This window comes from Prosopis cineraria, unplaced genomic scaffold, assembly GCF_029017545.1.
Source record: "Prosopis cineraria cultivar Desert tree isolate PC_DT_omini unplaced genomic scaffold, ASM2901754v1 PC6, whole genome shotgun sequence".
In the NCBI taxonomy this organism is placed as follows: domain Eukaryota; kingdom Viridiplantae; phylum Streptophyta; class Magnoliopsida; order Fabales; family Fabaceae; genus Prosopis; species Prosopis cineraria.
Window position 1 is genome coordinate 38,535,312 of NW_026555337.1, and position 25,953 is coordinate 38,561,264.

The following is a 25,953-nucleotide window of genomic DNA, read 5'->3' on the forward strand; positions in this document are numbered from 1 at the left end:
GCTTGATCATTGTTTTTGAACAAATCCTCGAGGGAACGATACTCTACTCATTTTATATTACTTGCTACGACCCGTGCACTTGCGGTGAGCAACATTAATCTTTTCTATTATGATAGGGCCTTTTAGTCATGTTTATTTCTATTCTATTATGGTAGAGTTCTTTCTACTATTGCAAGGGTTATTAAAGGGTTTTAATTGTATAACTTAAATTCTATCAACCACAATAGACTTTCAAATAAAGTATTTTCAATTTTTATTAGGGTTAGTTATTTTCAACTATAGTTTAATTATTTCTATCATGGTAAATTATACAAGTGCTTAGTTATCCTCTATTTATTATGATAGAGTTGGTCATTGTGGTTAAGTGTATGGTAGAAGAAGATGATATTATGGAACAATAATAACTTTTACAGCTGCGCTCCTGATAATGGGGGGGGGTTTTAATTCTGTGCCAATATAAGTCCTCAAGATTGAATTTTTACAGAGTGAAATGCTAATTATTTGCGTGAAAATGGGAAACCATGCTTAGTAAGGAAGGAAAGTGTCAAGGAGAAGAAAGAAAAGATAATTGTGAGAAGAAAAAAAATCAGACCAAAAAAATAAGAAGCTCCTCAAAATCCAAATTCTAATCCAAATCTAAGAGATCATTAGCCTCTTACCAATTGAGCTACGCACTTGTTGATGTCTCAGAGATCATTTTAATAAAAAAAAACTTAAATCTAATTAATCATGCATGATGTATCCCATCATTATGCTATCTTGACATATTGCATTCCATTCTATTAATGATTATTTCATTTTATCATATCATTAACTCTCAAACACCAATGTTAGGTAAGAAGTGAGTAGAAAACATTTTTTTTTTAATACAAGAAGAAAGAATAAGTACAAAACATTTAGGGTAGGACTACAAAATATTGGGACAATAAAACTTTTAATTCCTTAAATTTATCTCAATTGTCAATTTAATTTTTCAAGTTTAATTTTTATATATTTGATCCATCATGTTTTTTAAAATTATCATGTTAATACTTTAAGTTTTACAGCACAAATTACTTCTCAAATTAATTTAATATACAAAGTATGCTGATAACTTTGCATGCATGTGTAATTAAAAAAACCAAATTAACCCTCAAATCAATTTAATTTTTATCATTATAGTTCCTTACACTACATAAATTTGAACAATGTCTTCTTCTTTTTAAAACAATAAAAGACCAAATTGACAATTGCGATAAAATTTAAGAGACTAAATTATTAAAAATTAAACTTAAATGACTAAATTGATAATTGAAACAAATTTGAAGGATTAAAATTTTCATTATTCTATAAAATATTTAAGAAAAACTAAACATTTTTCCAATATTGCACAAAATCTAAATAATAAAACTAAATAGTATCATGTATGCGTATATATTCTTAGTTCTTTTCTTGTTGCCAAATACCCCTATAAGCTAGAAGTGATGTGATGCGGTGACCTTGTAATTTTAAGTGGTATAAAAAAAATGTCATCGAAAAGAAAGCATACACTTTTCAGAAGTATCACTATCACACAGTCCTATCATGTCACCAGGTCACTGCATTGCATTTTACTGGAAGTCCTTTTTATAAACAACGCTATCACAGAGAAGCTAGCAGAGAGACCAGAGATTGCAGCCCTGCTCTGCTGCACCAAGTTCCACTTGAAAATAATTACACCAGGCTTAAACTATGTGCATCTTCAATTCATCACCTCACCACACACACAAAACAGAAGCTACCAAGTTCAACATGACTCATTACACAATTCTTATGCTATATATATATATACAAATAAAACCTGTAGATATAAGCACTTGGCTCATATTTACATTTACTAAACAGCAGGGATGGTGTGTGTGTGTGTGTGTGTAGTTGTATTCACTCTTTGTGGTTGGAGGAGCGATCCTTTCTGTGTCCACCAAGAATACGAGAAATCTGTAAACCTCTACTAAATGCTTGGTTGAAGAGCATTCTTGTTTGGAACTCTGAAACAAAAGGAAACCATGCAAGGAAAGCCACAGGAGTGAACAGAAGCATTCCCATTATTATCTCGTACCCGCGAGCAAGTGCTCTAATTGATCCCCATAACTGAGCTTTCACAACGAGAGGCTTCAAAGCTTGTGCAATCTTTTGGAACAACAAACCAATCAGAAGTAAACAGCATTAGGAGATATATAATTCAAGTGTGCATGTAAGTCTGAGTTCAGAAGTAGGTAAAGAAAAATAGGGTGTAATTCAGACATTCAGTCTTATATGTCTATTATTACATTTTGGGAAAATATAACTGTTGGCTCCTGTAGTTTCAGCGTGTTTTGGTATTTGTTTGTATGCTTTACTCTCTTTTTTTTTTGGCTCCGAGTTGCTTTAGTTTTATTCATCTACAATATTAGTCCCTATATTTTTAAATATGACCATAAAGGACTTAATAGTGACTAATGTGCATATAACTTCTGTTACTTCTTGCACTGACTTGTTAAAATTATAATGAGTTGTATAAAAATAAGTAGAAGGCAAAAAGAAATAAGCAAGAAATTAAATCAGAATTCTTAAATGTGCAAAGCTTCAGAAAGAAAAAGACATGACAGTTAGGACAAAAAGGTTGATAATCATTTTACTCATATAATATCCAACTCATCATAATTTTACCAACTTAGCAGCAGAATTAACAGTTATATACATATCAGCAGATTTAACTTTGTCAGTAACGACAAAGACTAACACTATAGATAGATGAAACTTAAAGAACTAGTAGCAAAGAAAAGAAAGTATAGAAACTAATACCAAAACATGCTGAAGTATATGGACCAACAGTTGTATTTTCTTATATTTTAAACCTATCAAATGCTTCATATGACATGTTGGAGAACTCATTCTTGAAAGATTGTTATACCTATTTAACGTTAATCTCCAATGATCTCTGAGTGCTCAAATAGTCTTTAACATACGCATTGCACATTAGAACATTAGTCTTTCTAGTATACTTTGAGCAATTGACAAATGAAACTGACTTGCAGCGAGTTTGTTCTTTTCAGGAATTAACTTTGACATTTTTTAACCACAGTTTCTATCCATCTAGACAAATATGGTATTCTATCTGACAAATGAAAGCCTCTACACAAGGAATTCTAAGGTCAAAAGCTTAACCTCCCTCAAAAAAAAAAAAAAAAATCAAGCTAACAACACTAAAACAAAATGTTTGACATGTTTGGTATTATTATATTCTTATTATATTACGTAGTAAACTTTATTTAGTTCTCTAATCCTAAGATAAAAGTGACATTTCTCATTTATAAGAGTAGTGCTTTTCTATAATTTTAGAAATAAACATTGACTTACCAGTAGCAAACCCCAGCCAGTAGGCAAGACTGCGAGAATGCAGACTATGATGTCCTTGAGTGTCATATGAGCAAGTGCTATTAATATGATGAAAATGGCAAGGAATGTGATGAAAATAAAACCCTCAATCAGTCTAAATAAAAGCTGGAAGTCTGCACTGAGGCGTCTCCTTCCAACTGACACGCCCTGCAGGTAAAATGCAACATAATCTTTAGAAGGCAATGCTTTCTCTATCTCACTGCTTTGCTTTCACTTGCAACCTCAACAGTAATTCATTAACAACGGTGTCAACAAGAAAATATTAACACAGATGGGTCAACATGAGTTGATAATTTTATCACAAGCAATTCCAGATTTCAAATTGGACAGGATTCAAGCCAATGCTTACAGCACAATAGAGCATATAGCCAAACTTCTATCTGCTTCCATATTTGAAGCTACTGCTTCACAGCTAAGTATGCACCGCAGCCAAGGCCCGAAAGATAAAGAAAAGTAAACATCTGGTGGATTTGTATTCGCTATTTAATTACTTTGGTTCGTAAGAAAAATGAAATTATCATGAGAAGTTCATCTTTGATATATTTTTCATGGAAGGTTCAACTGCACCAAATATGAAGTACACAGGCAACAAAAATCTTCTACATTCTGAAATCTGGTTTAATGGAAAAAATTCGATGCTTCAAATTCATTGAACCAAGAACTTCAACAACATTGATAGTATGAAAGAAAAAGTCGAATGTAATCAATGCTTACCTTCATTAAACCCAATATTAGAAAGATTACAATCCAGGAAATACCATAAACCTGAAAGCAAAAAGCAGTCAAATTAAATTGCAACCAAGTAATGCACACCACTAGTGAAATGAATTCTCCCAAGGACAAATATAAGAAGAACACATTTACCAGAAAATTCTGATTCGTATTAGTGAATGAGAGATGATATACGAGACCATATTGGTATAAGAAAAAGCGAAGGGCCATTATTATCTCAACAGCAAGACCACGCTTTCCAGAGTGGCGAAGATGCTCTTGCTCTTTTTCCCACCAGGATTCCCAACTTTTTGCAGGAGGTACACCTATACCTCCACGGTTGAGAATCCATTTATTCCAGTCCGTCCAGTCATCAACGATCTTTTGCCACTCAAAGCCTGATGGATTGAAAAGGAAGGGAGCAAAAAGCCATGTTCCTACCATGAACCACATTGACATGGTAATCAAAACATAGACAACCACATTTGCATATGAATGACCAAATATATGGTAGACTATAAGCAGAATCATCAATTCAATCCCTTTCACAAAATGGCTGCGCGAATAAAGCCTGTAATTATCAGCAAACTTGGCATGGAATACCACAAAACCACGACCTGTGCCTCTGTACTCTGCACCCCCATGAAGCAATGTCCTTCCATAATAGTGGGTTTTTGTTCCAAGAGTAAATGTGAAAAATACAGGAGCTAACTGGAGTTGCATTAACACAAATTCACTGAATGCCTCACGAAAGCCTTTCTCCAAACCAATTTCCATAATCATAGGCAAAGCCAGCAGAAGTCCAATTTGTACCACAGATTGAGAAGCAAGGGCCACTTGAAGAGGCTTGTTGTTTCGAATAGCACGTTGTCTGTTCAGAGCTTCTTCAAGTCCACTGAGGACAAGATAGAGGCGGCCATAAAGGAATATATAAACTGTGAGGACAGTTAGCTGTCAAGAGATCAGTCAGTAATCGTACTCGATCACATATGATATAGCACTAAAAAGAAATTAGGTTTCAAGCATACCAAGGTACTGAAATAGAAGCCAGTGGTGGTGTAATAACATGATAACATTCGGAAGAAATCAAAGCGGTGCCCCAGCCTATATATGTCCCTACTCATAGTCTGCTCACCGTTCCCATTAGCTATCTTTGCTTCAAACATTGAGATTTGATTAAGACCCACATCTCTTCCTTTACCAACTTGTATGTATTCATGATGAGTGACATTTCCGTCACGTAATGTAGAATTAAAACCTGCAAAACCAAGGAGATAAAAAGTAAATAGTGAAGACAAGACATGCTATTGATATCTCTACAAAGTGGGGGGGGGGGTTTATTTGAAAGAAATGGAAATAAGCAATCCAAATGGAGAAAATTATTCACAACACTCATACCTGCAAATATATCCTCACTTAAGTTAATGATTTTAGAAGCCTTGCTCACTCCCCCTCTTGTCAGGTGGAACAGTCTGTCAAATACGTCTGGATGGCCGTAATGGAACCGCACTCTAAATGAAAAGCACAAAAAACACCACTCAGCACTTCAAGCAATATGAACCATGCCAATAGAGCATACAGATTAACAGAAACTTTAACATATAAACCACGCCATAGACTGTTCACTAGCCTTAGTATAATGAGAGGAAAAAAAAACATGAAAAATAAAGGCAGACACTGATCCATTATTAACTTGAAATATTTTAAGCATGATTATGATTATGGGGCATAAACCTTATACAGCTAAAAGGAATTATGTTTTTCAAGTCTCAGTTTCATATGATCAAAATACTACAAATATTGAGGATAATGCCTGAAGGAATTATTAGACTTTCTCCTTTTGACAGAGAGGTCTGCATATGGCAAAATCTGAGTCTCACAGAACAACAACAACAACAACAACAATAACAACAATAACAAGCATTATTATAGACCAGGAGAGGGGAAAATAATCCTTCGATTGATATTATTTCAGTAGAATGGGAGATATAACAAATGTGATCAGCCCAATCAATTGTATGGCCGAAAAATCAGGGAAGTTAAAATAAAAAATAAAAGACTGATCCAATAATATTTACATTAAATATTCACATAATTAAATATGGAACTTTCGCATTATACCATTACGTTTTATCAACAACTAACTCTTTGAATGTACCATAAGGTCCACAGCTCAATAACTTCTTTGAATGTTTTACTTGGTCTTCCACTGCCTCCCTTCATTTGACTCAAGTCCACCTATTTAACCCTTCTCACCAGCACCTCCATCAACTTTCTTCTACATGTCCGAACCACCTTAAATGGTTTTCTGCCATTTTCTCCTTGATAGACACCACTCAAACTCTTTCCCATATACGGATATTATGAATCTTATCTTAAATTTGAGTCATAAGTTCTAAACAATATCTTCTGTTCCTCTAACCAAACATTATACAACACATCATCAAGAAAAATCTTCACATTTATTATGAGCTGAGGCAGATGACGACGACTTTTTGCCAGAAATATAATTCCCTGAGAAATTGGTTACTATAAGAGTTCAAATGCAAATCCCATTCCGAGAGTTCAGAGAATCATTCTGTGGTGAAACCTGAAAAAGCTGATACCTACATTTCCATTTGGTTTCACAAAGAACAATCTGCCCCAGATTTAATGAGAAAAACTTAAAATCTTACCTCAAAGGGTTAGCCAACACTCTTTGTCCAATTGTCACAAAACTAGTTTCCTGATTTGACATAAACCACGCAAGGGATGAAACACTGCAACAGAAATATGAGAAAAAACGATTAAATGACAGTCATTTATGAATTTTAGTATATCAAAATTTTTTTACCAGAACTATGGAAAAATTGATTGCACCAGTCAATACCTGCCCGTAAATATGTGCTCCCTAACTCCAAGTATTGATGGATACCTTACACCATCATGTTTTTTGAGAAATTCTTGCAGCAAATTCCTCATTTTGAAAGCTTCTTCCATATAATTATCCTGTAAAATAAATACTTAATATCTGAAATTTTAAATGCATTTCTTTCAACAATTTTCTTTATTATAAAGTAATGATGGAAGACCTGATTCATATCTATTGTTTGCAAGCCTTCACCACGAGTAAAAATGATGGCATGGTTTTGATTTTCTGGCTTACCCTCCCCCAATATAGGAGGTCCCGGAAGTTTTATCCTGTAAATTACCTACAACAAAAATAATTAAACATTAAGTTTGAAAAAATTATGCCTACTGTAAAGAAACATCATAATGACTGGAATTTCATCTTTATGCGGTGCCAAACAGCATACAAAAGAAAAATATATTCATCCAAAAATCTCTTTCACTGGTTGTGTTGCACCTCATTTCGGAACCAGAAGAAAGAATATTTTACTCTTTCAATCCTCCAGAGAACAGCCTTTATTATCCAATGTGTAACCAGCCACACCATCATAACTTGGTCTCCATTAGTTTGTCATTCAGTTTTAGTTTCAATGACAAGGTTGTGAATTTAATATATAATCATGTGAAGAATAAATAACAAGGTCATTTATTGGTGAAGTTATCATAACCCCAAGAATGGTCACAGAACAATACCTGGTCTAAATTTGGAGCAGTTTCATTTGAATCAATTGATTTTGCTGGTAAGGCAGCCTTTGCAAGAGCAGAATAATAAACCTTTTCAGTTGCTTTTCTGGATTTTTCTTTGCTAGTCTCTTCAACCTCATCAACATAAGCTACTCGAAGAGCAGGGTATCTGCAACAAGGCTATCAGGAAATGTAGCAGGAGAATGCCTGCAGAAGCTGTAACAATCCAAAAGCTTAATTTGAGAGGCATACTTGGTCATGAGCTTCAGAATGTCTTTGGCCCTAGGATCACCAGATCGCTTGTGAATGCCATAATTCTGACATGAAACAACATATGTGAACTTCAAATCAGCTACTGCTTGACATTGTGTCCACAATGACCGCTCACTCTTTGGGTTTTTCATACTTTCCAGTTCAGCAGCCTTGTAACCTTTATTTAGTTCTGTTCAAGGAATTGAAATTACAAGGTTAAGTTGTGTGTAGAACAGAAAAGAAAGTGACTTGTCTCTCGCTGTTTTTTTTTCCTTTTTTGGTGCAATAAATTCTTTCCAAGTACCTTCATCCTTTGCCATATCAAGAAAAGCTTGCAGCTCCAAGGCTTGTCGGTAATACATCATTCCTCTTACTTTACTCAATATGAGAGAGAGAAGTAAAAGTGAACAAGGGACAGCCACAATCATGTAAGCGCAAAACAGAATGATAAATTACATATCTAACACAAACACCCACAGCGAGACACATGTATACTAGGAGAAGGGAGGAGAAGCAATTTGTACCAGTTTTGGTCAATGTCTGGCCTCTGTATGATGCCCATAAACGGAGTTCTTCTTCCAATTTTTCATCTCCTCTGAGTCCTTCTTCGCTAGGATAATTGACACGTTCAAGAAAATTTTTCCACTCATCTGTTGTGAAATGTGATTTAATGGGAGAGCATGTCACTCCATTGAGTATGGAGGGAGAAGAAAACAGTAGATAATTTTAATTATAAAATTCTTTCACCCTTGCTAAAGCGTTTAAGCTTTTGGGTTAACTTTTTCCCTTTTAATCAGGTTGTCTAGAATTTAACCCATGCCACCATCAATCAATATAACTAAAATTTCATTTATAGTTTCACTTTAAGGAATTTTATTATCACAATTCAATCCTAGTGAACTTTCACATAAGGGGGAACACTACAGTAATAGTAATCATTCTGGCATCTTGCTTAGTATTGCAACAAAGGAGACATTCGGTATACCATCATCCAAGATAACGAGTGTCATAAGGTCACACAATTTTAGGTGGTATCTCACACCGCTCAAATACCATGTGTATCTCACATCTCTCTCTTCATAGCCTCATTGATTTGTACACAACTTGTATCAGTTCTATGATGATTTACAATTGTCATACCAAATGTGAGCCCTGTACTTTGGCAACATATATTTTGGTATTCAAAGGATTATAAGATATGAGGTAATAATGTATCAAACTCATCCTTAATCTTTTTATTCTAGAAATTCTTTGACAATGATATTTAGATGAGAAAGGATTGACCTGGAAATATCTTTTGTAAGTAAAAAAGGATAGAAACTCCATCTTCGTTCTCCTCTTCAAGATGGTCTACAGAGAAAAGAACAGGTTCTTCATAGTATGGTGTCAGGACTCTACAGAACAAAGTTGTAAATTTTGTCAGTTGACATGTTACGGACAGATTATCCTCATCTCATTTATATCATATTCGCTCCTTCTAAATGCTGCTTATTACATACCACTATCATAGATAACTCTCACTTTATAAGTCAAAATAAGTTTCTGCAATATGTGAAGCAAGTTCAAGATGAAATTGAACTTACGAAAAAGAAAGCATATGTCGAACTTTGGGAGCATCTGGCATATCCATAAACAATGAATTGGAGAAGAAAGATATGCGCCTCCTAGCATCCAAGTTGGAAGGTACATCCATAGCAGACTCCTTGACTGTAAGCAATAAATGAAGTCTTTTGATCTGCAGAAAACAACATAACAATCAAATATAATAATATGCCGGAGCAGCGAATGAGAAGATGGTCCAAATAACAATCAAATATAATAGAGCCACACTTGACTATAAGAACTAGCTATGGCTAGTCCATTTTGCCCAGACGCTCCATTTTCAGATAAATTGACAGTGATAGAAAACTCATTACATGACATACTAACAACAATAGCTTAAAACATACTTTCTCTTTCCAAGCTTCAGTATCCGTTGTGACAGGAAAGTTAAGCGAACCAAAAAACTGATGTTGTTGATCAAGGGGAGTTAACTTCTCATCTTTTCCATGAGATCCACCATGGCTTGACTCTTGCAAGCTATGTGTGAAAGATAGTGAGTCCATAATAATCACAACTAATCAAATTATTTAGGTATATGGATCATCTGAAATTACTTACTTCTCAACCTCTTCTCCCTCCATTATGTCTCTGGTCACAACCTCTAGCATGTCGAGCAAGAGAATTACAATTTGGTCCTTGTCATCTTTATCATTTTTCATCTGTAGATATTAAAAAAAAATATATGCTTAAATATTACATTTGACACAATAAAAAAACAGAAAAGTAAAATCTTCAAACCAATTACCAGATATTCAATTAGTCTAACAAATTGATCGTATAAACTAGGGAGGGAACTCATATTCAGTTCAGTCAGCATTTGTCGGTTTCCTATGAGAATGTCAACTTTTTCAAAAAGACCATTGATATACCTGCATTAGTAAAACATCGGGTACCAACGTCATGAGATGAAATTATGCCAATATTTTCTCTAATATAAATTTCAGACACCATCAACTTACTTTTTCTCATGATCCCCTGAAACCAAGAAGTTAATAATATTTCTAAATGAAGCATAGCATTCAAGAACAGCAGAACGCATATAGTTGTCCCTAGACAATCTCTTTTCCAGCTCAAGGCCTTTTCCAATACTGTCTTTGGCCATGGACACAGCTATGGGAATCTGTTAACAGCTATTGAGTTACAAGTAAATTTAAGCAGGATAATAATTACAAAACCTAAAAGAATTGAACAAAGGTGTGTATTTGGACCTTGCTAGCAAGTAAGAAAGGAGGCCATTGGATGAGGTTCAAATAAGGGTCAGCCCCATATGGTACAAGCAAGAGATCCATTTCCCTATAACATTTATTATTGTCAGCTTTATTGATGAGAGCACATAAAAACCTCAACACTTAATGTTCACTATGGACAAGGAGTTAAGGTCAACAATGCTGTTATTTTATCACCTGTTATCAATTAGGTCCTCCTGCCTTAAACCGGTAATTATTTTGTTCCATAGCTGTGCAAACCTTGCAGCCTCCTTCTCTTTGTTATTAGGGACCTAAAACATTAAGCTTTGTCAGGTTTATATTCTAATGATCCACACATGCTGATTGATTTTCAGAATCAGTCATGGTTAGAAACAGTATCAGTTGGGAAGACCTTATCAAATTTCCGTGCAAAAAAGGCTTTCAGTCCCTTCTTCTTTGTTGTCTCAGCCTTATCCGATGGAATCAAGCGAGCATTAAAAGCTTCCGGAAGTGAACCAAATCGAGACCTCAGTAATTCCAGAGTGCGAATCTGAAATTAAATTGAAAACAGTAATTGAGTACTCGAGGATCAATATGTCCTCAATCACTGCAGCAGAAAGGGGATGGGTTGATCACTGAAGTGGGGTTAAGGGGAGAAATTAAATGATTGAGAGAGGGGATGCAGGTCAGTAAAAAATCATTGCCTCCATTCCCTCATTCATTTCTGGTATTCTTCTAGGTCAAGTTTTGAGGGATGATATGCACATGTACCTTCCATACAGACTAAACATTACATGGCGAAAGTGCGAAAAAAAAAAATAGAAGAATAACAAATGACCATTGGAAAGAAAGTAACGACAGACAAACCTCTCCCAAACGACGAAATGCACCATATATACCCCCTACAAGTGTGGAGTATATAGCATACCAAATCTGAGTATCCATAAAGTAGACCTGCAAAGGACCAACCTAAATGATTATATTGCGTATGAGAGGTTTCACACAAAGGTATCACACAACTAGATAGACATACAAGAATGATAGGAGCCCATATAACAACCACAACACCAATATTGTTTCTCGCTGTAACAGAGAAAAAAAGGATGAGATTAGAAGAAGTCCTGATAGGAACTAATCTGTCAATTTAATTTAATCATGCAATTACCTTGAGGGAAGAACTCATGCCACTTGTAAGTTGATACATGAACACGCATGATGGCTTTTGTAGGGCCTACCAGAGGCTTAATCTGCAATGATAAAACATAGAGTTGAGAGAAAAATTGAATTGCTTTCATTCATATGAATATGCCTATTTACATGCATTGGGAGCCCCTAGCATTAGCCACTAGATAATACTTTCATTATGACTAATTTCTATAGTCAAGATAATATTAATTGCAAAATATTTACATTAAACTTGGAATATTCTCTAACACTTCCCCTCAAGTTAGAGTATAGATGTTAATTATGTCCAACTTGTTAAAAATATAATCAACTTGAGGTCCTTTCAAAGCTTTAGTAAAAATGTCCCCTAGTTGATACTCCAGTCGTGACATAACCTATGGAGATGATTTTTTTTCTCGAATCTTTTCTCAAATGAAATGACAATCAAATCCAATATGCTTAGTTTGTTCAGGGAACAGGGATTGGAGGCAATGTGAAGAGAAGCTCGGATGGCAAACCATAACTTTACAAGTAACGAGGTTTTAAGACCAACCACACGTAACAACTGATATATCCACATAATGTCACAAACTAAATGTGTTGCAGCTCTATATCTTGATTCTGCGCTTGATCAGGACACTACATTCTGCTTTCTACTTTTCCATGATACTGGATTCCCTCCCACAAAAACACAATATCCCATAGTAGACCTTCTATCAACCTTGGATCTTGACCAATCCACATTAGAAAAGCATTCAATATTAGTCTGCCCATGGTTTCCATACAATAGACCACGTCCTAGAGATCCTTTTAGATGAAAAGGGATTCGTTCAAAAACTGGCCAGTGAGCGACTGCCGGAGAAGGCATGAATTGACTAGCCTCACTAATAGAGAATGCAATATTGGATGAGTCATGTAAGATCTTTTAGTATAATTCTATCATTATAACTAACTCCTAAAATCAAGCTAATACTAATTACAAGATATTTACATTAAACTTAGAATATTATTTAACTTCAAGAAATAAACCAGATGAATTAAATCAAGACGAGAACGCAGGATGCTATGGCAAAGATTTGGCACCTTTTTGTATGTTGAACTATAATTATAATAACTCCATAGATCATCTAGAGGTTCATAGATACGGGAATGGGTCTATATTTCTTATGCATACAAATATAAGAAAGGAAAAATATGAAATTAATGAAATGATGTGCATATTTCTTGGAAGTAGGCATTCAATCAAAATTCTCATCTGCATGAATGAGTTATAGACACAAACTAAGTTATCTATAAACTAGTTATCCGGATCAGCCAATTAAATCATCTTAAGAAGTAGAAAATAACATCCATTATTTGCAATCATTCTAATTGTCAATATCAAAAAATGACATAGTTCTAAAGAACTGTCACCTCACCTCCACATAGTAACTGAATGCTAATTTTGATAGAATCAAGAGAACCCAGAATATAGTGTACCTAGAAATTAAAGCAGCCACGATATGATCAGCCAGAGCTGTCAAGCAGTTCATAGAAACTCAATAAATGAAATCTACTATCTTACTTTAAAAGTGAAATTGAGCTCTCATGCATTCCTCTTCCAACAAAGAGTCGAGGCTGAAAAAATATTTTAATAAAATTAAAAAAGAAAAATAGAAAAGATACTGAACAGAGAAGCTGAACATAAAGAATTTTCCAGCAAGGTATTTTAAAGCAGAAAAACACCACTATTTTAAAGGAAAGAACAGTTTCCAAAATGCATAAATAAGAGATACACATCACAGATGCATCTGCAAACCTGGGACCACCACATCATAAGCTTCACAACGTTATTGTTAGACCTTTCAAGAATCCGCCGTATGAAGGGGAACAGAAATAACAGTGCAGACAATATATTTGGGGCTAGGTAGATGAAGATAGCCAAAATGAACATAGAAGGAGAACTCGCACTATTGCCAAACCAATTCCTGATGGTTTGTGCAAAACCAGATGGATTTTTCCAGCTATATGCATAAGTGACAGGTAAAATTATGACCCATGCTGCAGCTGAAAGGGCTTTGAATATGTATCGCAGCTTGACATGAATTGACATGTACCTCCTTGCTTTCCAGCTGAGGATTATATCCAGGATGGCTAGAAAATAAAATAAGACATCAATTAACCATCAACGTCATAAAAAAGAACTATTTTGTTTCCTAATGCAATGAAGGTCCATGTACACATTCTGTAGTCACTAAAAGAATTACATAATAAATATTTTCGACAAAATGCTGTACATCACAATTAACAGGAAGACATATTTTGTCAAGTCAAAGTAGATACATAAGTGGATGTGTTTTGACTGGATTCTGACAGTAAGATCAGCAATTAACAAAACACACACAGGATGCATCACCATGTCATATTACTGAAATGAAATATTCAACATTAAAAAATTCCATTAATTCAGCTTTTTCAGAAAATCTTCCCAATCTAACATCTAGTGGTAGCGGGTTATTGATCATATGAACAATTCGAAGGCCTATCTGTCACTGTAGCTTCAATTTCAAAATGTAGTTTACTTTTTACATGATTACTAAACTTTCTGAACAGTAGGCTACATGTTTCAGCTTAAAAAAGAAAATGGAAACCAAAATTATGAAATCTGGATTGACATTCCAAAAGTTCAGTGTTCTCCCCCCCCCCCCTTATATTAGTTTTATGAATTTTGAGACAGAATAAATTCATGGAAATAAGAGATTAGATTCTAGAAAAATTATAAAATGATTGTGACTAGAATATATGTGAAAGAATAAAGGAAATTATATTTTGCCTCTACCTTGTGCAAGCTTCAATATTGCAGCAGTTATAAAGATACTCAAAACTTTCTTGAAAACATCACCATCAAATATGGAGCTTAAATGGCCCGAGCCGTTCCAAGCTATGATGATCATTGCCTTAAGTAGACAGAATAAGCAGCATGTTTCATAAGAATAAACGGAGCTAGAGTCACGTGTGTAAAGTAAATGCCATATCTGAATTTTTTACCTGTAAACATATTATATAGAAGCTCCACATTCTATCAAAACTTCTAAATACATGCCAAAACGTGCGTATCTCAACAAAATTAACTTTTCCCATCCATGGACCTCCCTTTTCCTGTTTTTACGAACACAAAAAATTTAGGATAAAACCAAAAGAGAGAACATCTTTTGTGCCAATATAGAAGGGCATCATTGGATTGTTCAAAATTCAAAAGATATTCAGGGAGATATAATTTGGAATATAATGATAAAATGACACATTTTTGTCGGCTCTTTCAATATAGATAAATAGTGGACTGGACCTTTGACCCATTTGTCCACCAAAAAATCTGATAGAACCTCTACTCTATTAAGCTTAAAACAAGCAAAAGTCAGAAAAAATACTCTGCAAATGAGACTGAAAATGCTAGTGCTGAATAATAAAGTTGGATTACAAGGGAAATAATGATTCATGCCAATCCCACCTCCCTCATACACCCAAGCACTGAAACTACAATCACATAACAGCTAAAAGAGTAAACGGATCATTAAAAAATACGCCTCCATAGAACAGAAGCACAAGCATAAGCCACTCACAAACACACACTGAAACAAAAGGAGAAAATGATGAAGAAAGATGATCTTCCTCCACCCTAACCTGGCATTTGAGAGGCTAGAACTCTCCTCACCACTCTCAATGTTCAAAAGACTCCACCCCCTCCCTAGGCAAAAGGAAAGATTTAAAGAACCAAAAAGTTACAAAAAGACTGAACATAATCCTAGCTGCACCTAATCCCTATACAGCCAGGAACCTTAGGGTAATTCTCTTATCCACTGGAGGATGATTCTTTAGTCCACTAGAGTTGCTCTTTCCTACACCATTTCCCTTTCCATAGATTATACTATAGGCCCTAGGAAATGATACATCAATTTCTTCTAATTCTTCAGCTCTATCAAAATCATAAATAAATCTGGGACAATAGCCCAAACACATAGGAAGTACATGTTTCTGCAGTCCAGGTCCTAAAAACAAGTGGTTTCATTGCAAATTCATCTGCTGAATCCTTTTATTCTTTTCAAGATTAAGCTTATTCCTTATTATGGCAATACCAGCGTACACTAGTAGCTTCCTGCAAGCAAGAAGATCAACAATGGAAACAGATTTTGACATCAAAATCAGATGTTGGTCATGTCATGAACCACTCTTCCTAGAAGCTTAACTGCTAGGAGGTCTATGAATGATTTTGACTTCAATCTCTAACATGTCCCGTCATGCAAACCTTTTTAGACTTGAAGTGTAGACAAAACCTAAGCCTACCAATGCCAAACCATGTCATTAAGGAAAAATTAAAAACTCTAATTCCATGCAACTAATCAAATAATCCAAAAGCTTAAACCATTAAGAAAAGGGCCAAGATTTTTTTTTTTTTTTGAAATTATATACATACCAGAACCAACTAGAACTGGGTCCATGAACCTCGCACAATGTCTATGATAGATTATTGAAACTACTCCAGAATTCTTGTTGATTCAATATTAATCTCACCAAAGTCTTAGTCAGATACTACAGAAGCTACACTTCTGGAAATTGAAAGGAAAAAGGAAAGAAACATACAAACTCACAAGTATCTATGTTATTAAAGAGTTATAAACTCTCCCTAACAAACACAAAATCTTCCTTACCTTCTCTCTCTTTGAAACTGCCTATTTATGCAGTCACTCTCTCACACCTCTAACAGCCTGAGGTGCTGAATTCCCTTATATTCTTCTGTCCAACTATGCTTTGGGCTTCTATCTTGAATAAGTAAGCAAAGGCCCACGCTTTGCTCCCTTAATCTTCCTCTAGTACACTAACACTGGAGGCCCCATGTCCATCATAGATAAAAAAAAATATTCTTTTAAATAAGAGAAAGCACAAAATTGCAAGAAGTAAACAAGATTTACTGTTGCCCGATTTTATATTTAACTAATACCACTGCAGATCATGCCAACTTGACATGCGGAAGGCAGTATTGCAAATAATGCATAAATGCACACACACAGAATATGAAGCATGACTTAGAGCAAAACATAGTCACAAGCTCCAAAACCAAACCATTCAGTCTGGAAAAAGATCTTAAATCCTCTATAAATAATAACAATGTAATGAACAGTATCCTTCCATTCAATCTTCTTTTGAAGAAATAAGTAAATAATACAACATTTTCAACCCATTTGTTGATTCATAAGGGGAATGAGTAACACTTGAAATATTTTATACCTCATATTTATCATGTAGATGTTCACGAGACACTGAGAAAAACTCACACGTGTTACGCATAGGCCAGCCAAGGTGGAAACAATCAACAGACCTACAATTTGAGAATGATAATCCCTTAGAATTAAACTCTTCATACAAAAGAATTTAATTAAGAAAAAGCACAATACCAAAAATATTCATTTAAATCATCATAGTTTCTCCACTGAGAATGCTTTGCTCTTCCATTCTTACTCCTCTTGGCTTCCTGTAATGCAGAAAATGTGATAGAAGTCATACAAAATAATCAATATCGCAATTAACCAAAAGAAGTTCTTAGCGCAAAAAAGATGGAGAAGCAAACCTTGGCTATAGTATCATAAATTGGTTTTACTACTCTAGTCAAAAAAGCCTCATCACCACCTCCGCAAGCTGGCTTTACAGGTTCACCCGTCAGTGGACTAACATTTCCAGCCAACACCCCATACAACTCAAATGCCATCTAAGCAGATCAACAAGATAAAATGATCAAATTGTCATTGAAGTTGTATTGGCAACTACTCCATATTCAAATTATATACTTTTTAGGACAATAATATAATTCTACCCTTTCTATAAGTAAGCATTAAACTTAAATGCAGAACTTAGAGCCATCAAGCATATGGCGACTTAAAAACTGTTCTGGACTTCCAGGTTTCCAATTACTCTCACTTTCTCCATAAGGAAGTTGTCAACGGAGCAATCAAACAATAAACAGTTATTTCAAAAGCTTAAGTTGTCATGTTAGGAGCAAGATGGTGAATGCTTTTAAATTATATCTTGAGGTTCTATCACGACCATAATGTCTGGACCAACAGAGTATGTTTTTTTTTTTTTTGGGGGTGTTGAAAACAAGAATAGACATTTGCCTAAACAAGTAACGCATGATGAGAGCCAAATCTAGAAATTCCAATCCAACTATCATATCTTATCAATCTGGCAGAGCACTAAAACTACAAAAGCAACAGTTATTATAATGTTTTTACCACATTAAGAAATTTATTATTTTGAATTAATGTCTACATATCTAAAGCTAGAAAAGACACTAAATTCATCTTCTTTCTCCATATAATTCATACACCGCAACCAGAAAACTCCAAAATATGAGGTTGGAGCAAAGTTCTCTTCTTCTTATCAGGCCTGTCCATACAGGTATCTAGGATTCCTTCATGATTTCTTGCCATTTGTTGATTAGTGAAAGGCAACAGGAGAGATTTAGCAGACAGGCTAAGGCTAGTAAGGCAATTTAATATCCCTCTTTCTCTCTCTCTCTTTGGGGGGGGGGGCTGTGGATTCCCCTTCATGAAAAAAATAAACAAAAATAATTGGTGCAGAACATCATCAGTAAGTGTCGGATAAATTTAGAAGTGGATCATTCCACCAGAAAGGCAAAGAAATTTTCAGTTCCCTTCCCATTTTGCAAGAAGATTTTGAAATATTCTATCCTGAACTATACTTACATGATGATAGATATAACAAAGACATTCTGGCATGAATCTTAAATTTGCAGCTTCACCCCATATAAGAAGATATAGACCCATGTACAATAATTTGCGTTGTTGAACTTCCTGTTGAATAGTTGGCAACCTGACAATCAATAAGGTCAAGATACTTTAAAAATGGTACAAATCACAATCAGACCCAAAATAAGTGGTTTGGAGATCAGTAATGAGTACAGTGTAATAGGCTTTCAACTCACTGCCAACGTACCCAAAATAGAAAAAAAATCTGAACAGAAATTCTACCCAGATAATGTTGTACGGCATCCTCGGCCTCCACAAGAGAGAAGCATAAAAGGTACCAACAACAATTTAAATATAAGACTGTACTTGAGCTAAGCCTAAACCAAGCCAGTCCCATCCTTCACTAGCTTCTGCGATAACTTTATATGCACACACAACTACACCAAGGCAAAATTAACTTGCTCTACAGCTGTTCAGTTCATAAAGGCCAACAGTTTAGTCAAGCTGAGTTAAAGAGAGTTCTAGCTTTAGCCATAACTAGTTACACATAAGACCAAATTCAATTTTCTAATTAACATCCAATAACATTCGAAATAATTACTATGTTAAGATTTGGGAAACTCACCAAAGGCTACTTTTGCGACCCAAATACTTACACCACCTTTTGTAGTTTTTAAAGAGCTTCTTCATCACTTCTGTTAGAGCACGATCATCCAACTACATAAAAAGTTTACAGCTTAGTAAGAAGAAAAATAAAGTCTAAATAAGGTATAAGCCTGAACAAATATACAAATAAAGAAGAAACCTTGGTAGGTTGATCAAGCTTTGGATTTTGTCGTATATGTATATTTGCAAGCAAAAGAATCAAGTGCTCCCTTTGATTTTCCACATTGTCCTTCTGCAAAATAATATAAGGATCATATTCTGTGGATTAAATATGAAAACCAAATAATGAACATAAATCCATTAGACCACTACCTGGAAACCAAACATGACCTGAAGCCAATCCAGAATGTCTAAATTTACTTTCTTGGGGTAACCATTTGGCCAAGTCAGACCTCTGATATTACGAAGGGCAGCAGCAGCAACTTGAATCTGTAAATAGCTAATAAGTTCATCACTACTTCTAAGAAAAGAAATTTCTGAGCTAAAAGAGCGTTGCTTCAAGAAGTACATTGATGTATGAAAGGGATTACAAAATTGTTAACCATCCAATGCTGCATTTTCATTTATACTGTTGTCTTGTGGCATCTTAACTCTGGGTTATTTGGCAATAACAGTCTGTGGATATCAAGAAATAATGCATGTGAACAAACCTCAGGATATTTCATTATAGCCTCTTTCCCACTCTCTGGATCAAGAGGCAGAATATTATAAGGGGCATATATCTGCTTCTGCTCCTCAACCACAGTGTGAGCTTCCAATATCTGCGATTAAAAAAATATGATTAACCAAAAAATTAAACAGTGAAGTTTCTTTACTCTTTTTACTTGCAAATTTCAGTCAACGATCACCAAACTAATACAACCCAGAAAATCTCAAGTAAGAAAACAGTAATTTTACCTCATTAGCAACTTCAACACCTTGTGTTTGATTAACTGCTTTCAAAACCTCAAATAAAACAGAAGCAGTCTGATACGCTTTTGTGAGCTGGGCACTGGAAAAAGATATGAAGTTAATTTCAACATTATTTTTTAATGGAAGGGAGAATATTATATTAAGAGAGTTGAGGGGAATTTTTGCTATTTATGAAATGTAAGGCGGTTAAAATCAAGTTAATGATCAAATTATTGATTGATTTAGATCGTAAACTTACCGGTCCTTATCAGCAGCATTTTGCAGAGCTTGTATATATTTTTGATAATAATGCCGATAAAAACTTTGTATTTCACGAGCATCACTCTTTGCCCTTCCAACCAATGTTGTTTCATTTTCCTGAAAAGAATAAAACCTTAGCTCCATAATGGCAGAGTTTCAAAGAAATACCTTACAAATTAACTACTGACATCCAGAAATATCCATTGAAACTGTAAGAGACTTTTTTTTTCCTTCTTTTCAGCTGGTTTGGTCTACCTTATCTAATGTGTTGATAAGAGAATTGTACTGTTCATAATCTGTAAGCATTGTCTTTGTCTTGGGCAGTTGGTCTGCTTGCTTCTTCATGATTTTTTTGTCTAATCCTCTCACACAAATTTTTAATGTTTGCCATGTGTTCTACAAACTTCGAGAAACCACCGCTAGTTGTTCTACTTGAATCATTGATAACTAACACTAAAGCTTCCTCCCCTGCCCCTTACTTTTCAAATGCAAAATTTACTCCCTAGAGGTTGTGGAAGGAAAGAATCATAAAAGGTTATCTTTGCAAATTACATTAAGACTTACCTTTTCTAGACGCTGAAGAAGAGCAGTTTTGAATTGGCGAACACCACGCCCATTGGAAGAGGGATCTAATCTGTGAGCTTTTTCAAAAGCATAAAACCGACCTAATCATACAAGTTACATTTATAAGCTCCCAAAATTGAATAGAGCTTATAAATAATCTATTGCAAAGTCATGATCAAAGGTAGATATCAGCATCTCATCTAGAAAAACAAAAAGCAGCAGCAATTTCCCAATTATGTGACGGTAACAAGAAAAATGAAAGGAACTTGGAAATGGATTCGCTTTTCAAATGAAATTAAACACACAAACATAGAATACAGCTAACAGAATATGAAATTTATAGAAAAGAGTAACTTAATGAACTAAGAAAAAAAATGGGAGGAAAATTAGTGAAACCTTCAAAAACACAGTTTTACTTCTCAGGGAGTATAAAAGAACTATGAATTAATTCCATTTTAGCTATTAAAAGCAGCAAACTCATTGCAAAATCAAGAAAAACAGAAAGCACTCATAACTATCATTATCTTTGTTCCTAAGAAGATGAACCAAAATGATTTTTAGGCAGTCTGCCGCTAACAAATCAAGATTTTGGGTTAGAGATATATGCGAAATTATATAGAGTCTATGTGATCAAGTGCATGGGAGTTTGATTCATATTTATTAGTCCTACAATGATCAATTCTAGAATCTGACTGATCAACAGTTAAAATTCTCAAATGGAAACAGTAAAAATGCTAGACCTACAAAAAGAATATAGTCCAACATGCTTGACTTCAGACATATCAATACAGTAACTCACATAGGTATGCAACTCTTGGGTTGCTGTGCTCTATTTCATTGGCCACACGGAGGATGGGAGCTATTTCAACCAACGATGAAGGCACCACTTCACTGTCCACTATTGGGTCTAGTCCTAAATTTCCAGCCGTCTGAGTCCGCAATAGCCGCCTATGCGGTTGATGATCAGAGCCCCTTCTATAAGACATCTTGAGACTCCAGTAGATCAATTCATATAACTTATTTCATCTGCTATCATTATTGTAGTGTCATGGAGAGTATTAGTGACCAGATATATTGATACATTGCTAATGACAAATTACATCAGAATATCTGATTATGGCAAACCACTAAACTGAAAAAAGTAACACTTTTGCTTGACTATTTGGCTGTTCAGCACATTGCGCCTTTTCATCCTATTTTTCTTTCTATTGAACTATGAACAATCAGGGGGCCAAGAAGCACAATATGAAACCTTGCACGTGCTCATGCTATCCCGGTGATCCGCTTGGAAGATAATTCTCTATAATAGGAATTGAACAACCGAATATTCTTGAAATCCGTTATAAACTATGAATTAGTAAAATAATAAAACTGGACCAACAATATTGGTATGGAGAGAATTCCTCAATAACCAAGTGGCAGGGTTAGTAAACAGAGTGGCAGAAACAAGCTTACAAATTAAAACCAAAAAAATGAAATCTAATTTCAAATTCGAAAGAACCACCGGCAATCACAACTCAACAAGCCACTCAACAACTCTGTAAGCAGACACAGTGATATTCACGTTTTGTCAAACACCTAAAAAGCATCAAATCAATCAAGAACTTCTCTTCAGCTCTCACAATCTCTGAGCAGCCCAGGAAGCAAAAGGATAACTCATAACATGAATCAAACCAATGATACGGAAATCAGAGTAAAGAAAAGGGTGATCAAGTTAACCTCTTATTAAGTTGATTGATAGTAGTAGATGAAGCTCTTAGAATCATCAAATCAAGGTAAACGATTAAAAGATGATAGCTTTTATGAAATAGTGAAAGAAGAGAGTGAAGAAACTCACATGGAGCATTAGATAGTGAAAGAAAGATGATGGAAAAAAGACAAGGGATTGTTGTTGTGATTGAGCATAGTAAGATGAGACTAAAAGAGAAGTAACATCAAACAGAAGAAGAAGGATAGCAATGATAAACCGGGAATGCGCTCACTCACATACTTGGCCGTTTCAAGTCAATGTTATATTCTCTAGCGGGCAAAAGCCTGTCCAATGAGATGATGCCACGCCATGACTTGAAAGTTCAGATTGGTTTCCCTCTGCATCTGCTGACCGGCACTACAGTCGACCCGGAAATAACTGGGAAATTATATCAAAAAAATTGAACTTGATTAGAATTCTGTTTTTTGTTTGCCCGAATAAAAATTCTGTTATGAAATATTTTTTCACAACAAACTGTAAATATTCTTAAGGACCAAAAGTGTTACTATTTTGTTTAGGATTTAATATGAAGTTAAAAAAAATATTATTAGAGATTTCGAATTATTAAAATTATCATTATATTTTTTCTTAAAATTTAGTCGGCTCAAAGCATAGAAAATGTCTTTATAATTGTACAATAACTTTTGCCTTTGGAGATAATTACAGGCTTAAAGTTTTTTTAAACTTTTTTTAACATGATTTTGTGAAGTTTAGAGTTTTAGATGCAATTATTTATTGTTCCTTCAATTTATTTCAAAAAATTTTACTATCATATTATTATTTATATTAATTATTTTAGTTTACTAGACTCAATGATGATCTAAATCAATGTAATGAAAATTGAATCTGTAAAACATCAGTTTAAAGGTTAATAGTTAACCAATCATGAACAAAATATTTATTAAATCTATCAAAATACTAGTTTAACAATTTATTAATTAAACTAATCAGATTGACTCAAACTTTAATATTATAATATGAAATATTATGTTACAGTGAGAATATCATCATATTGTAGTGGCTTGGAACAATATTGTCTTATTTTTACTATAATGTTCAATTAAGCTATCATGTCACTTTGACACCAAATTTAATATGTGAATTAATATTAATAGTACATGAAATAAATAAAAAAACATTGAAGTTAGTAAATTCTTAAGTTTTATGTTAAATTTTCAATGAAAATAAACTAAAAAGAACAATATAAATATTTAACTATTAATTACAAACTATTATAAATTAAATCAATTTTGCATAAAAGAACTAATTAAAACATATTTTTTTATCTTGAAATGACTTAGAAAGTAAGCGTGAAAGGTTGCATCTTTGTTTTGTTTCATGACTTTTCAAGTAAAACCCAAAGAAAGAAGTAATTAGGAAAAGAGACACTTAGGTGGTAATGGGGTTAAGCCAATTAGCTATAATTAATTTTTAGAAGTAATTAACCTTTTTTAATGAAAAGAATGTGTTTTTTTCTTTGAAGAATTACAACAAGCACCTCTTAAAAAGAAGTAATAAGGGATAAGGATCAATTTAAAATGAAGTGTCGTTAAAATGCAAAACATAGTTTGTTTTTTCTCAAATGATATTTATTATTAGTCCTAATTCACAATTAATTTTTTTGAGAAGAGCTATAATTTTTTTTCTTTTTTTTTGTGCGTGCAAAGCTATTTTTTTAAATACAATTATTCATTATTCATGAACTGAATCAAATGGGATGATGCTGACTGCAAAATTCTCCTAACGAGTATTTAATGCTGCCAGCAAAGCTATTTATTTCTTGTATCACTTTTTTAACTTTTTAGTGTATGGTTAGTTTGGTTTCAAAGTAAAGGTTGCAATTGGAACTGATCTTTTCGACTCGAGCATCAGCCCAAAGTATTTGAAAGTTGCTTTTGTGTTTGTTTTGTTTTGGTTTTTTTTTCTCTGGCCTTTTATTAATATATTTTTCAATTTTTTATTGCTATGTTTTTTTTAAATGTGTAGATTTTCCACTTTCTGCCTCTTTTTGAGAGTTCTTTTCTTTTTTTTTTTTGAGTGATTATCCTTTTCAATTTTGATTTCTCTTGCTTTAATGACCGTCTCTGTCAATTGAGCTTTTTATTTTATTTTTTTTATATGAAATTTGAAGTCTCCATCTCAAGTCTTGAACAACAAGTTGGGTAACTAACTTGTTGAGTTATTTTGTTGTCTTTTATTTCTTTTGTTTGTCTAAAAAAATATCATTTTTTTTCACCAGAAAAAGATCTTCTTCTTCTTCTTTTTCAAGTAATCAGTTTAATATTTACAACTCACACACGTGCCAATGCAGGATTTAAACTCATCTCTTAATCAAACCATTGCAAATTGATAAATATGATATTAATATGAAACTCGAAAGAGGATAGATACTCACATACAATCCAAACCAATAAAAGAAATAACTTCCAAGCAAATATTAAATAAAAAAGATATAAAATATATTATAAAATAGGAAATAGATGCTTAAGATAGTAGAAAGTAAAATTTATCAAAGTCGGAAAATATTTAAAATTACTCCAAAACATGTTCATATTAAAATCTGAAACGAGTTTTTCTTTTCAAATTAAAGTTAAAATTTAATTAACTAACACATGAGAGAGAGGTTACAAACTCATCATCAACATCATGCAGTATCATTATATAGGATTAAGGTATAATTTTATTCTTAAATTATTCTCAGAGGAGCAAAATTGTCTCCAAACTATTTATCATAACAGTATTGCCCTAAACTAATTAAATCGAAACAATGTTGCTTTTGTCATTTAAATATTCGTATTGTAGCTAGTGAAACCTGCTTTTTAAAAATTAAGGTGTAATTTTACCTCTAAACTTTTTTTAAAAAGCAATGTTACTATCACCATTTAAAAATCATAAAATTAAATAAAAATAAAATTATAATAATATTAAATAAAATAATATTAAATGTATAACTAAATATAAAATTATAATAATATTAAATGTATATATAAAATAAATATGAGAAAAATATAAATTATAATTTTATAACTTGTTAAATATAAGTAAATTTTGATTAAATTATATATGAGTGAACTCAAAAGTATTTGCATTTGTACATATAACTATCAATATCTTTATAAAAAATGGTCTCAAATTATATTTTATACATGTGAATTGTTTAAAAATAAAGTTGGCTTTTAGTAAGATCTAATTTTTA

The 25,953-nt window shown here is 33.6% G+C and overlaps 1 protein-coding gene across 3 annotated transcripts; it reads right to left on the reverse strand.

Annotated features, from left to right (window-relative positions):
• Positions 1–1,587: 1,587 nt before the first annotated feature.
• LOC129313255 (callose synthase 2-like) lies at positions 1,588–22,985 on the reverse strand. Of its 3 annotated transcripts, none has more exons than XM_054956214.1 (43): positions 22,845–22,985; positions 21,807–22,036; positions 21,008–21,108; positions 20,442–20,560; positions 20,189–20,282; positions 19,942–20,052; positions 19,604–19,720; positions 19,431–19,523; positions 19,251–19,342; positions 18,623–18,749; positions 17,488–17,625; positions 17,315–17,391; positions 17,148–17,238; positions 14,913–15,023; positions 14,704–14,821; positions 13,684–14,018; positions 13,450–13,502; positions 13,304–13,364; positions 11,887–11,968; positions 11,755–11,804; positions 11,589–11,675; positions 11,134–11,271; positions 10,938–11,032; positions 10,743–10,827; positions 10,494–10,654; positions 10,280–10,403; positions 10,093–10,193; positions 9,882–10,011; positions 9,516–9,667; positions 9,217–9,326; positions 8,457–8,582; positions 8,237–8,305; positions 7,933–8,122; positions 7,690–7,849; positions 7,179–7,298; positions 6,977–7,095; positions 6,783–6,866; positions 5,506–5,618; positions 5,136–5,365; positions 4,261–5,058; positions 4,111–4,161; positions 3,358–3,543; positions 1,588–2,148 (listed from the first exon to the last, which is right to left on the reverse strand). In XM_054956214.1, the coding sequence occupies exons 2-43, from the start codon at positions 21,991–21,993 to the stop codon at positions 1,900–1,902; spliced, it is 5,835 nt and encodes a 1,944-aa protein (XP_054812189.1). In that variant the 5' UTR covers positions 21,994–22,036; positions 22,845–22,985; the 3' UTR covers positions 1,588–1,899. The 3 variants fall into 3 exon arrangements, with proteins under 3 accessions (XP_054812189.1, XP_054812188.1, XP_054812190.1); XM_054956213.1 differs by having other exon boundaries at positions 21,807–22,033; positions 22,845–22,979; XM_054956215.1 differs by lacking the exon at positions 22,845–22,985 and adding an exon at positions 22,727–22,840 and having other exon boundaries at positions 21,807–22,033.
• Positions 22,986–25,953: the final 2,968 nt, after the last annotated feature.